This window comes from Vipera ursinii, assembly GCF_947247035.1.
Source record: "Vipera ursinii genome assembly, chromosome: 15".
In the NCBI taxonomy this organism is placed as follows: domain Eukaryota; kingdom Metazoa; phylum Chordata; class Lepidosauria; order Squamata; family Viperidae; genus Vipera; species Vipera ursinii.
In genome coordinates this window covers 2307863-2321003 of record NC_139528.1, presented here as the reverse complement: position 1 = coordinate 2321003, position 13141 = coordinate 2307863, and the positions used below count along the sequence as shown (strand labels likewise).

Sequence of the window (13141 nt, the reverse complement as noted above, 5' to 3'; positions counted from 1 at the left end):
GCCGCCGCTGCAGCACAAGCAGCTGCTGGGCCCGCCCGAGAAGGGGAACTTCCTGCCGGCCGCCCTTCCCGGGCCTCCGCCCGCCGCTGCTCCGCTCGCCCGCCTGCCAAGGCTCCGCCGGGGACGCCCGGCCCGGGCTCAGGAGCAGAGGGGAGCCCCGCGGCGCAGCTGGAAGAGGGGCAGGGAGGGGAGGAGGAGGGAGGGGGTTTCCCTGCCCCGCTGGCGCGGGTGGGAGGGGGCTGCCAGCGGGGGAGGGGAGGGTCCGGGCGGAGAAGAGAGGGAGGGAGGGGAGGGGAGGGAGCGGTTGGCGCTGCGCCCTTGGAGCGCCTGGTTGGTTGGTGGGGACCCCCGTTGGAAGGCTGAGTGGGAGGGGGCTGGGGGGAGGGGTTTCCTGGCCAAGGCGGAGAGATTGTCAAGGTCGGGGGTCCCAGGGGTCTTTCAAAAGCAGAGTCAGCAGGGGGCTGGACTAGAAGACCTCCAAGGTCCCTTCTATTCTATTCTATTATTCTATTCTATTCTATTCTATTCTATTCTATTCTATTCTATTCTATTCTATTCTATTCTATTCTATTCTATTCTATTTTCTGTATTCCGTGTTCTATATTCTATATTCTATTCTATTCTATTCTATTCTATTCTATTCTATTCTATTCTATTCTATTCTATTCTATTTTCCATTATTCTATTCTATTCTATTCTATTCTATTCTATTCTATTCTATTCTATTCTATTCTATTTTCCATTATTCTATTCTATTCTATTCTATTTTCCATTATTCTATTCTATTCTATTCTATTCTATTCTATTCTATTCTATTCTATTCTATTTTCTGTATTCTATGTTCTATTCTATTCTATTCTATTCCGTATTCTGTATTCTGTATTCTATATTTTCTATTCTATTCTATTCTATTTTCCATTATCTATTCTATTCTATTCTATTCTATTCTATTCTATTCTATTCTATTCTATTCTATTCTATTCTATTCTTCTATTCTATTCTATTCTATTCTATTCTATATTTTGTATTCTATGTTCTATTCTATTCTATTCCATTCCATATTCCGTATTCTATATTCTATATTCTATATTCTATTCTATTCTATTCCATTCCATATTCCGTATTCTATATTCTATATTCTATATTCTATTCTATTCTTCTGTTCCTTATTTTTATTCTATTCTATTCTATTCTATTCTATTCTTCCTTTTTCTTTCTTTCCTTCCTTCTTTCCCTCCCTAGCTCCTCTATGCCTTCCTTCCTCTTTCCCCCTCCCCTCTATTCCACTCTTCCCTGCCTCCCCCTCTCCTCTATTCCTGCCTTAGAGGCTTGGAATTAAGAGAATAAGAGAGTTAGAAGGGACCTTGGAGGTCATCTAGTCCAACCCACTGCTCAGGCAGGAAACCCTATGCCGTTTCAGGCCAAAAGCTTCATCATCACTTAAAATGCAGGTCATGCTGATGTAGTGACTATAGCGAGGACTAGTGACTTGATTCTTCAGCAAAGCTAAGTGTAAGCCATGACTGCGCTTTTAGGGTACAGTTTCAGCTTTGCTTGACAGAGCCGTGAAGGTCATTCACGCGAGGACTGGTGGCAAAGTGAATTGTTCCAACATCATTGCAACTACAATGATGCAGCCGCTCTCCGAGGCAGACGCTAAACAGGGACTACCTGTTCCAAATATATTTTTTTTTAAAAAAACTCCGTTTAATACAAAAGGCAAGGAAAAAAAACACGCCACAATTTAATCGGCGTAGCCCGTTTCTCCGTCGCTGCTCTCGTCCTCCGAGACCACATCCTCGGGGTGGCAGGCAAAGCAGGTTCTGCCCATGTCTTTCCAGCAAATTCGGCAGTAAACGGTTTCGCACTCGGGGTTCGAGCACGTCAGCGAATGGCGGGATTCGGGCCGGTTGCAAAGAATGCACCGCCGCAGCAAGATCCGTTTCAGGAATGGACACCAGCGTCCGATCTGATTCAGCAGCGGCTTCCTCTGAAAGGGAGACAAATTCGGGCTCCAGATTCACCCGAGTTTTTCCACAAAAAGGAAGATTGGAGATGGGAAGCCATCGACTTTGCTTGTCGGACGGTCGCAAAAGGGGATCGCGTGACCCCCGGGACGCTGCGACCCGTCATAAATAGGAGCCAGTTGCCAAGGGTTCTGAATTCTGATCCTGGGGATGCTGCAACCGTCGCAAAAAAGGGTCATAAGTTGCTTTTTTCATTGCCATTGTAACGTCAAATGGTCACTAAATGTCACAACCTTTTGACGAGCAACACCAGTGAGGGAAGCCATGTTCACTTAACAGCCGGATGACTCAGCAGCTGTGGCAGGAAAAGTTGTAAAACGGGGCAAGTGTCTCTTTAACGACAGAAACGTTGGGCTCAATTGTCGTAAGTCGAGGATTCTTCTACAACCGGCCCGGCCCCAAAAGCAGGTCGGCTGCGAGAATCGGCAATGGGTGTCCAATCGGCCTGATTTGGCAACGGGTGCAGCGGCTTGGGTGGGCACGAAAACCCACCCTGCGGGGACCGAAGGAGGGAGACACCCATCCGAGGCTAAAGGGAAGCTTTGGAGGTCCCGGGGCTGCCCAAGGGTGGAGGGACGTGAAGGAGAAAGGAAGGAAAAAACTGCCTGCCAGCTAACAGGGCGGGGTGGGGAGTTCGAATGCCGCTCCGTGCTGGAAGCCCAGCTCCACGTGCCAAAAATATTTGCAGAAGCAGAAATTCAGCCGGAAATAGCTGGGCGGAAGGTCAGCAGCTCTGGCTCAGCAGCCCAGAAGCGTCAATCAAGGCTGTTAGACCAAAGTGCAAGACATCCTCAACTTACGACCACCGTTCAGCCCCAAATTTCTGTTGCTAAGTGAGACGTTTGCTACCTTTTGTCCCACTTTACGGCCTTCCTCGCCCCAACTGTTCGGCGGACCGCTTACAAAAACGGGCACTTCTCCTAGGGCTGGTTTCCTCACGTGGCCTACCTCGAAGGGCTGGCGTGCTTACTCACCACTCTCTTGCGCCTCCGAGCTTGCAGGATGATGCGCTTGCGTTGCACAATGACGAAAGCCACACGCCGACGAAGCATTTCGTTGTAGAGGTAGATGATTCGTTTCTTCTCACGCTGTCCGGGAGGAAAAACAAGCATCCAATCACCCGCCGGCCAGGGGATTCTGGGAGTTGTGATCCACCCATGCTGGCTGGGGGGATTCTGGGAGTCAAACTCTGCCCCTCTTACAGCTCAAAGACACATAGAGGATCCAGAAGACGCCAAGCGATGCCTTTTTGTATCCCACCACCAATTTGCACCCAGCATCCCATCCTTTCGGGGTATCCCCTTTGCCTTTTTTATTGGGGGGGTCTTTGCCCTGATTGAGGGGCAAAGACGGGAGAGATGGACACCGATCAATTCCCCCCAACCTTGGGGAAGTAGAAGGCCGCGATGACCCTCCGGAGACGGAAGACGTAGACTTGCAGGAAACATAGCACCACCAAGGCGCCTAGCGGGATGGCGCATTTGACGTACTCGTCCCGGCTCATCCCTCGCGGCTCTGGCAAGCACTCTGGGGGGGGCAGAACAAAGCAAAAAGGGGGGGTCTGGGGTCCGGCTTCTGGCCGGGCTGAGATCCTCCAGACGAGGAATACAGACAAGAACTGCCCAATCACAGTCACCAAACATTGTTGGTTTCTCAGTCTTGGGCATTTTAAGATGGGTGGACTTCAACTCCCAGAATTCCCCAGCTAGCTAGAGTAGGAGTTGGAGTCTACTGTGCTGGCTGGGGGACTCTGGGAGTTGAAGTCCGTCCATCTTAAAACTGCCCAGGTTGTCGAGCCTCCAGCAGCAGAGGAAGTCCAGCAGCAAAATGCAGGGGTCCAACAGCTGTCCATAAGCCCACCCTCGAAACGTCTGATTGGCCGAGCAGAGTCTGCCCCCTCTCCCACCCATCTGGGGCCAGGCGCCCCCTTGCTCCGCCCCACTTACGCAGGTTGTTGGTCTCCATCACCGTTTCGGAGGACGTGTTCAGGGCCCCGATGGTGCTTCGCAGGAGACGGGCCATCAGGGTTTCCCCGCCAACCTGGACTTCCAAGTGGTGGCTGCCTGCGCGGAGAGCCGGGGAAGGCTTGGTTAAGCCAGGTTTGGTCACACCAGGGTTTCTCAACCTGGGCAGCTCGGAGAAGTGAAGGAGAGACACGGGGAGAGAGAGAGAGGCTCGAAGTCATCCCTAGTGGGGGGATTTGAACTCGGGTCCCCCCCCCCCGCCCCAGGGCCTAGCTTGGCACTTTGTAGCGCTGGAGGCTTTCGAGAAGGGGCTGAGCAGACACTTGTCTGAAACGGGATAGGGCCTCCTGCCTGAGCAGGGGGGGTTGGACTAGATGGCCTCCAAGGTCCCTTCCAACTGTTTTCCTTCCTTCCTTCCTCCCTCCCTCCCTCCCTCCCTCCTCCCTGGAGGTTTTCCAAGAAGAAATTGGACAGTTATTTGTCTGAAATGATATCGGGTCTCCTGCCTGAGCAGGGGGGGTTAGACTAGATGGCCTCCAAGGTCCCTTCCAACTCTGTTTTCCTTCCTTCCTCCCTCCCTCCCTCCCTCCCTCCCTCCCTCCCTCCTCCCTGGAGGTTTTCCAAGAAGAAATTGGACAGTTATTTGTCTGAAACGGGATCGGGCCTCCTGCCTGAGCAGGGGGGTTGGACTAGATGGCCTCCAAGGTCCCTTCCAACTCTGTCCTTCTGTTAACGCTTTCCCCACTGAGGTGCAACCAACTTCAGGAAAGGAACCACCCAGTAGAGTCACCCCAGCGTGCTTTCTCCTCTCTCCGAGGACTGAGGGCTGGGCCGCTGTGGGCGGGGGGGGGGGAGAAGAACCTGCCGCCCTTCCGGAGCCGGGTGCGGATCCATCCGGGCGGGGTGGGAGGTGGCACTCACTGCGGAAGGAATACTGGATGAAGGAGTGGTTCCGGATGGTGCTGAAGATGGTGAAGAGCAGGGCGTCCAGGGCAGAGGCCATCAGCAGGAAGAGCAGGGGGGGCAGGCAGCCCAGCAGCTCCAGCATCTGGGGGGGGGAGGGCAGGGCGGAGGGGGGAGGGAGGGAAGGAAGGAGGGGGAAGAAGAAAAAAGGAAAAGTGGAAGGAAGGAAGGAGAAAGGGGAAAGGATTAGAGGGGAAGAGGAAAGGAAGGAAAAGAGAGGATAGAAGGAAGGAAAAAGGACAGAGCGGAGGAGGGAGGGGGAGGGAAGGAAGGAAGGAGGGGGAAGAAGAAATAAAGGAAAAGAGAAAGAGGATGGAAGGAAGGAAGGAAAAGGGGAAGGATTAGAGGGGAAGAGGGAAGGAAGGAAGGAAGGGAAAGAAGAAATAAAGGAAAAGAGAGAGGATGGAAGGAAGGAAAAAGGGCAGGGCGGAGGAGGGAAGGAAGGAAGGAAGGAGGGGAAGAAGAAAAAGGAAAAGAGAAAGGGAGGATGGATGGAAGGAAGGAAGGAAGGAAAAAGGGAAGGATTGGAGGGGAAGAGGAAAGGAAGGAAGGAGGGGGAAGAAGAAAGGAAAAGAGAAAGGATAGAAGGAAGAAAAAAGGGGAGGGAGGAAAGGAGGAAGGGAGGAAGGAGAAAGGAAAAGAGAAAGAGAGGAGGGAAGGAAGGAAGAAGGGAAGGGAGGAGGAGAGGGGAAGGGGACAGGAAGGAAGCATCAGTCAGCTGAGATCTGAAATTACCAAGAGGGGGGGGAACGGAGGCTTGCAGGGAACGTCAGGTGGACCTGGCCCTCAACCGCAGGTCCCCGAGACCCCCACCCGCTTCGCCCGCCCCCCCCAGCTGCCCCCCCCGCTTGCACTGACCATAGGCTTGGTCTCGGCCGGCTGGAAGGCCAGGCGCAGGGGGTCGATGACCCGGCTCTCCTCCGCACGGCGCAGGGGAAGAAGCGTCCGCTTTTTCTGCACGTTTGGGGGGGAGGGAAAAAAAAATACGAGACACGGAGCCTCCCCTGCGGCTGAACTACAAAACCCAGCAGCCTCAGCCGGCTTCCCCAGCGGGGAGCGATGTCTGGAGCCTCTCCTTTAGCAACCTTGGCATCGGAGACTTCAAGATAGACTGCTGCTGGTGCTGGCGTCCCTCCAACAACACCCCCATGCAGGGTCCTGGGACTCCTGGCCCACCTCATGTTGCTCTCTCTCTCCACCCACCCCCCACCCCCCACCCCGAGTTTCTTTGGTAGTAGCTCACCTGTTTCCGGCGTCTTGCATCGATTTGCCGGAAGTAACGGGAGATATACAGGTTGTCAAAACGGATGTCTTCGTTATACTTGTTGGTATAGGAATAAGCCCTGGCGAAGAGAGAGCGAGAGAGAGGTCCAGAAACTTTTCGCATCAAGGAGGAAAGGAAAGGAAAGGAAAGGAAAGGAAAGGAAAGGAAAGGAAAGGAAAGGAAAGGAAAGGAAAGGAAAGGAAAGGAAAGGAAAGGAAAGGAAAGGAAAGGAAAGGAAGGAAGAAAGAAAGAAAGAAAGAAAGACAGACAGACAGACAGACAGACAGACAGACAGAAAGAAAGAAAGAAAGAAAGAAAGAAAGAAAGAAAGAAAGAAAGAAAGAAAGAAAAGAGTTGGAAGGGACCTTGGAGGTCATCTAGTCCAACCCCCTGCTCAGGCAGGAAACTCGCCTATACCATCTCAGAAAACTGACTGTCTAGCCTCTTCTTAAAAACCTCCAGTGTTGGAGCGCCTGAGATTTCTGGTAGCCAGCTGTTCCACTGGTTAATTGTCCTCACTGTCAGGAAGTTTCTCCTTAATTTCAGATTGCTTCTCTCAAAGGAAGGAAGGAAGGAAGGAAGGAGATGGAGGGATAGATAAGGAAGGAAGGAAGGAAGGAAGGAAGGAAGGAAGGAGATGGATGGATAGATAAGGAAGGAAGGAAGGAGGGAAGGAAGGAAGGAAGGAAGGAAGGAAGGAAGGAAGGAGATGGATGATAGATAAGGAAGGAAGGAAGGAAGGAAGGAAGGAAGGAAGGAAGGAAGGAAGGAAGGAAGGAAGGAGATGGATGATAGATAAGGAAGGAAGGAAGGAAGGAAGGAAGGAGATGGATGGATAGAGAAGGAAGGAAGGAAGGAAGGAAGGAAGGAAGGAGATGGATGGATAGAGAGGGAAGGAAGGAAGGAGGGTCAGTAAACAAACTCTTCCAAGTCAAGGACCAGCTACAGGGGAAGAATGGGGCAGCCCTCCCCTCCCCTAGCCCTCCCCTCTAAGACGGCCCCCAACTCACGAGGCGAAAACCAGGATAAACATGCAGGACAGCAGCACCCGCAGCATCGTGACAGCTGTGCCCAGCTGTTTGCCGCTCTGGTACACCTGCTCGTTGACATCGTCCACCAGGTGTTTGTGGGAGGACAGGTTGGACCCCACCAGCATCTCCTGGCGCTCCTCCTGGGGAGAAAGAAGGAAGGAAGGGCAGGGAAGCGCTCAGCTACAGGCAGTCCTCGCCTTAACGACCGCATTGGTCGCTAAGTGAGACACTTAGGGGACTTTTGACCCAGCGTGGGACTTTTCCTGCCACCGTTCTTAAGGGAATCCCGGCAGTTGTTAAGTTAGTAACCCGGTCGTTAAGTGGATCGGGCTTCCCCCTTGTCAGAAGGTCGCAAAAGGGGGGAATCACGTCATCCCAGTCTTAAGTATGAATCAGTTGCCAAGGGTCCAAATTTTGATTGCACGACCGCAGGGGAGGCTGCGACGGTCGTGTGGAGAACAGCCCTAAGTCCCTTTTTTAAGGCCGTCGTAATTTCGGAACAGTCACTAAACAAAACAGTTGTAAAGCTGTACAGGGAGTGACTCAGAGCAGGTGAAGGCAACGTCGACCCCTCCGACAGACCTGGATGACAACGCTGGCTGTGAAATCTTGGTTTAAGTTTTCCACCGAGCCGTTCACCCGGTCGTAGGTTTGGCCAAAATTCCCTTCCACGGGGATCTTGTCCCGGCACCAAGTGTTCATCACTGCGGGAGAGACGGAAGGTGGATGAAGAGATCGAGTGAGCGAGCCGTGTCGCAAATATATATTTTTTTCCAAGGGGGTGGGTGAGTCTGGGTAAGACTGTACCACTTCGCACGACCGGGGGTGGTGGTGGGGAAGTAAACAGAATGGATTTCCCTTAACTCTAAGCCCCATTTCCAAAGTCCTTGCAGGAAGAAAGCTAGCGTTTCAAGGTGAAGAAATCCCGACGGGTCTTTCCTTGCAAGACTAACTTTCTACCTGCAGGGAAGTCACTCACCCTTGGCCAAATGGCAAAGGAAGCTGAACTTCATGGGGAGGCAGAGGAGGTGATTCACCAGGGGTACGGCGATTGTCTGCATGCAAGAGCGATGTTTGGTTTGGAACCAGGTTTGACAACGCTTGACTGCCTGCTGGATGATCTCTAGAAGAAAACAGAAATTCCCACATTTGCCCGAGAATTTATTTCCTTCCCTTCCCCTTCCTTCCTGGCTTTAGACATCTGGACTCCAACTCCCAGAATTCCCCAGCTGGCTGGCTGAGGAATTCTGGGAGTTGAAGTCCACAAGTCTTAAAGGGGCCAGGTTTAGGAGGCTCCCTTCTCTAGGGCTTGAAATCTCAGCTTAAACCCAGTTTAAAGACAGTTTCCAGCCGCTCTTCGCTTCTTCTTACGTTGGCAACGCATCCGTGTCTTCGCCTCGTAGACTTCCTGGGTCGAGGCGCTTCCTTCGGCTTCACGCACCAAACGGCTCTCCGTACCGGCTCGGCTCGCCACTTGCTTGTTCAGCTCCGTAAAAGAGCGTGAGACCTCTTGGGACTCGGTTCTCAACGTCTTCCCGCTTCTCTGCGTGGGAAATAGCAATGAGGGCCAAGCAGAAGGCCTAAAACCACTCAAGTGCCTTCATGAGGACTAGAAGTATACTTGACCCGCCAAGCATGCTGGGCAGATAACCAAAAATCAAGAGGTTAATTCTCTTATGTGTCCTTCTAGCATAAAAAAGGGCCAATTAATACCGACACAGATTTTTAATTAATCCATGCGCTAAGCTGAGCCTCGGAAGAGCATTTTAATAGCAGACAGAACTCCAAAACCCATCACTAAGGTAGCTCAATGGGCACCCGCCGATTTCCCACAATGCCGTTTTGAAATTTAAACATGAACAGCAAGTTCTGGAAGCGGCATTAAAACCCTCCATTTAATTACTGCTCCCCAGCCTTTTAATAAAACACCCCTCAAGAGGGCTAGCCCCTTGGCAAGTCTCAGCCCTGTGTTATTCTCACCACCATGTCTTTGAGGATCTTCCGCATCGGAGCCAATGAAATTTTCCAAGCTTTTTTGGAGTTTTCAATCTGTAATTCCACCGTGCAGCTAATGGACCGCACCACTTCACCCAGATTGTGACGGATGTTTGCCACCGGGCCTGCCAATAGAGGACAGTGGGGAAAAAAAAGATTATAGAGTAGGGGGATCAGCTGTTCTAAATTTCCCAAGTGAAGGGCAGAAAAAGGGGCTAGTCCACATTGGCAACTGAAGCTTAAAAGAGTTGCAGTGAGGCTATTTTCAAAAGTGAGGAAATGCTGCCCTCTGGTGGCCAGTCATGGAACTATGTCCCAAAACGGAGATACAATATTAAACATCCCAAAGCGGGAGTTTAAATGCTGCCCTCTAAGGGCTGGATGCTGCAATTGCCGCTTAAAGTGAATGCTCATAAAAATACTATATTTCTTTTTTTTAGAAGCGAGTATCTTTCTGTGGCTGCGTCTCTATTTATATCTGACATTTGCATAGAGGGGGCGATGCACGTTGCAGGATAAATGGTCCTCGGCGTTTAATGTGGAAATTTTCTGCCCCGTTTTTTATCCTGTTCCCAGTTTAGGAAGGAACAGAAGAATAGGAGGAGAAAAAACAAAAGAAAAAATAATATATAACACTGATTCCGATCAGTGTGTCTGTGCAGGAAACCCATCTTAAAGCACGTCTTTCCACCATTTAAAAGAATCAAGCTGAGTGACTTTGGGCCAATCACCAGGCGGCGGCGAGTTCTAGTCCTGCCTTAGGCATGAAAGCCGGCGAAGTGACTTTCGGCCAGTCCCTTTCCCTTTCAGCCCAACCCACCTCGCAGGGCTCTTGTTGAAGGAGGGAAAACAGGAGGACGAGGAAAAAGAGTTAGGCACGTTTGAAGCTTTGAGTTTTTTTTAAAAAAAAAATCATAAAGACGGGGGATACCAACAAATAAAATGAATAAAAATCTCGGTACCATCGTAGACGGCGGCTAACATGTATGTGAGAATATAAAGCCGTCCTTCCTTGCCCAGGAATTTAGGGATCACCAAGAGGCTGGCACAACGGAATTGCGGAGAGGTGCCCCATCCAATGGCAGCCACGCCTGGGAAAAAGAGGGCACAGCACAAAGATAATAATAATAATAATAATAATAATAATAATAATAATAATAATAATAATAATAACAATAATAATAATAATAATGTTGGAAGGGACCTTGGAGGTCATCTAGTCCAAACCCCTGCTCAGGCAGGAAAGCCTATAGACCCATTTCAGAAAAAAACGGCTGTCTAGTCTCTTCTTAAAATCTTCCACCAGTGTTGGAGCCTTCACTGCTTCTGGAGGCAGGTGGTTCCACTGGTCAATTGTTCTAACAGTCGGGAAGAATCTACGTAAGTTGCTTCTCTCAACCAATCGAAAGATCCAGCTTTTGACTGATTGATTCATTGATTGATTTTTGATTGACGAACGCGTGTGCCGCGCGTGAGTTAAAACACGATTGTAATCGACGCTCTGTGTTTGTTTGCAAATTGGTGGGATGCTAACAACACTAGAGGAAAAAATGGGGTGAGGAGGGAAGAGGGAAACACACCCAGATCCCTTTAATTTCCCACAGGATTCTGCTGTAACTTTTTCCTGGGGTCTTGGCTTCTCCCCCAGAGCCAGTTTGTACCTGTCATCCAGCCCAGCAATTCGACTTTGGTCTGTTCCCTGATGGTCATGGGAAAGATCAGGATTTTGCCGAAAGCTGGGGAAGAAGAATTTTAGATTTTAAGAAAGATCCTTCGGGGTGGGGAGGGGAAAGGCAGCAGGTATCCAATTTTATTTTTTATTTATTTATTTGATTTATTTATTTATTTTATTCCCCCAGCCTCAAAATGATTCTTTTCCGAGCCAGATTCTCCGAGTTTTCTTTAACGAGATTTATTCAGAATCCCACCAATTGAGGGAGTCTATAGATTTCTATTCTTTTTTCCATATGGGCATCCACCCGTTCCTTTTTTTTTTTTTTTTTTTGTATTTTCTCTCCCAACTCTCCCCCACGGCGTGACTTACTCAAAGCAAATAAAATCCCGACTCCAGCCCCGAGAAAAAACTTGGTAGGCCGGAATTCGTCAGGTTGACTCCACAGGAAGTTAACGAAGGTTTGGGGTAAGAAAAATCCGAGAAAGTGCTTCAGGGCTGCATAGAGAAAACATGGGTCACCCTCAGCGGGCAAATTAAAAGCCTTATTTAAAATGTACCCAGATTCTCTTTACGCTGGAGATTAGATCCATTTTTGAGCAGGATGTGGAATACTGTATATCTATATGTATCTATCTTTAATTATATCTCTATCTATCTCTATCTCTATCTATATCTTTATCTCTATCTATTTCTATATCTATCATCTATATCTCTATCTATCATCTGTCATCTATCTCTATATCTATCTTTATTTCTATCTATCTCTAATCTATATCTATATCTCCATCTATATTTATCTGAAAAGTAATATTCTCAGGTGGTGTTTTTTTTAAAAAAAAAAACATAATCTTGGTTGTAATGTGTTAGGGATGGAAGCTGTAATTGGTCTGCAAAAGATCACATTCATAGGTAACTATCAAGGTCTGCAATCACCATATTTCCTTTCCGTCTGACCCCCCCCCAAAAAAGGATGGATCCGCTACTCAATGTTCTCTTGAGGACTAGAACCTTGGAGGCAATTTCCCTGCTTATTTTAAATCTGGTCTGTGAAATTACACACACACACACACACACACACACACCTCCCCCCTCCTCTGGACTTACTCGTGTTGGGTGACTTGACATGTCTCCCTTTCTGCCCTTTGAGCCTTTGATATTTCTCTCCCATAATCTGACCACCGGCTGGCTGGACCGACCGATCCAAAGCTGTCGCCCAGCCACAAATGGGTCACTTTCAAAACGGAGCTGAATTCTAGAAAAACGGGTAAGTTCCGGCAAGGTCATTATTAGAAGGCTGACATCACAGAATGAAGCTGTTCTGTATTACTTGAAGCTATAATCCTGCTTTATCAAAAATCTTTATCAAAAACCCCTGCAGAGAGAAAGCTAGCACATCAGGGAAGGAGCTGGTTCTCCTGAGCTGCTACATTTCAGCCTGCGGGGTGTTGGTGGCTTTTATTGGTTGAAGGGAGCGCCTTCCACTGGGGAAGACCTCCCCCACCCATTGCACGGTTCCGAGAAAACGGAGCCATCCAAACCCATCTTCTGTGTGGCCAGCGGGAATGAATGTGGAGTGGGCACCACCCGGAGACCTACCTCCTCTCCTATCACTTTCTTCCCATTCAAGCTGCAAAGAGTTGATTAATCTAAGATGAATCTGAGCTAACTTGAGCTAAATTATTTTGATTTTTTCCCCCCTAGGGATGAAATTAGATCCAAATATTTCAATGGTATTTGACTCCCCACCTTTTTTAAAAAAAATGCAAGCTTTATCTAGAATGGGGAGGGGGTCAATAGAGGTTATATGGTAGAAAGGTGGGGCAGGAGGGAAATTCAAAAGGACTAGGAAGGGGGGTCCTGGAAACCCCCCCTCCAATTAGGGGGCGCTGAAAATGAGCCAGTGGGGTTTTATGCTCCCTATTCGGCGACGATTTTTCGGGGATTGCATTGAAAGCCGATTTCGGCTGCAGGGCTTCTGCCGGCCGCCAGGGAGCGGCAAAGCGTGGCTTTTTTTCCCCCGCAGCCCCCTGGTGGCCGAAGCCATAACACATCTATGAAGATGCATTACGAAAATATTTGCAAAAAAAATGCACACGTGTAGAGACGGGTGGAACCCCCATTTTTACATATCTAATGCAGAAAGGCGTACACCCATGCATCTCATCCGGATCCACTCCGAATTAAAGGCTCTCCCGCCTCCTCATTAACAGTCAGAGGTGGGA

At 49.5% G+C, this 13141-nt stretch overlaps 1 protein-coding gene across 5 annotated transcripts; it reads right to left on the bottom strand.

Moving 5' to 3' along the window:
• Positions 1 to 1203: 1203 nt before the first annotated feature.
• Positions 1204 to 12248, bottom strand: DCST1 (DC-STAMP domain containing 1). Of its 5 annotated transcripts, XM_083374489.1 has the most exons (16): positions 12024 to 12248; positions 11289 to 11414; positions 10906 to 10980; positions 10207 to 10335; positions 9230 to 9369; positions 8621 to 8792; positions 8229 to 8372; positions 7832 to 7953; positions 7229 to 7389; positions 6198 to 6297; positions 5813 to 5908; positions 4913 to 5039; positions 3974 to 4090; positions 3412 to 3554; positions 3002 to 3115; positions 1205 to 1990 (listed from the first exon to the last, which is right to left on the bottom strand). In XM_083374489.1, exons 1-16 carry the CDS (start codon positions 12085 to 12087, stop codon positions 1745 to 1747), a joined length of 2076 nt encoding a protein of 691 aa, XP_083230615.1. In that variant the 5' UTR covers positions 12088 to 12248; the 3' UTR covers positions 1205 to 1744. The 5 variants fall into 5 exon arrangements, 4 of the variants coding, with proteins under 4 accessions (XP_083230617.1, XP_083230615.1, XP_083230616.1 ...); XM_083374491.1 differs by lacking the exon at positions 11289 to 11414 and having other exon boundaries at positions 1204 to 1990; positions 3518 to 3554; positions 3974 to 4160; XM_083374490.1 differs by lacking the exon at positions 11289 to 11414 and having other exon boundaries at positions 1206 to 1990.
• Between the last annotated feature and the right edge of the window lie 893 nt (positions 12249 to 13141).

Bases quoted from the DNA above. Each gene is read 5' to 3' on its own strand.
- DCST1 (XM_083374489.1), bottom strand. From the start codon at position 12,087: ATGGGAGAGAAATATCAAAGGCTCAAAGGGCAGAAAGGGAGACATGTC. The intron at 4,091-4,912 runs GTGAGTGCCACC...CTCTCCGCGCAG, and splicing joins CATCCAGTATTCCTTCCGCA to GCAGCCACCACTTGGAAGTC. The intron at 1,991-3,001 runs GTGAGTAAGCAC...TCTCCCTTTCAG, and splicing joins CTCGGAGGCGCAAGAGAGTG to AGGAAGCCGCTGCTGAATCA.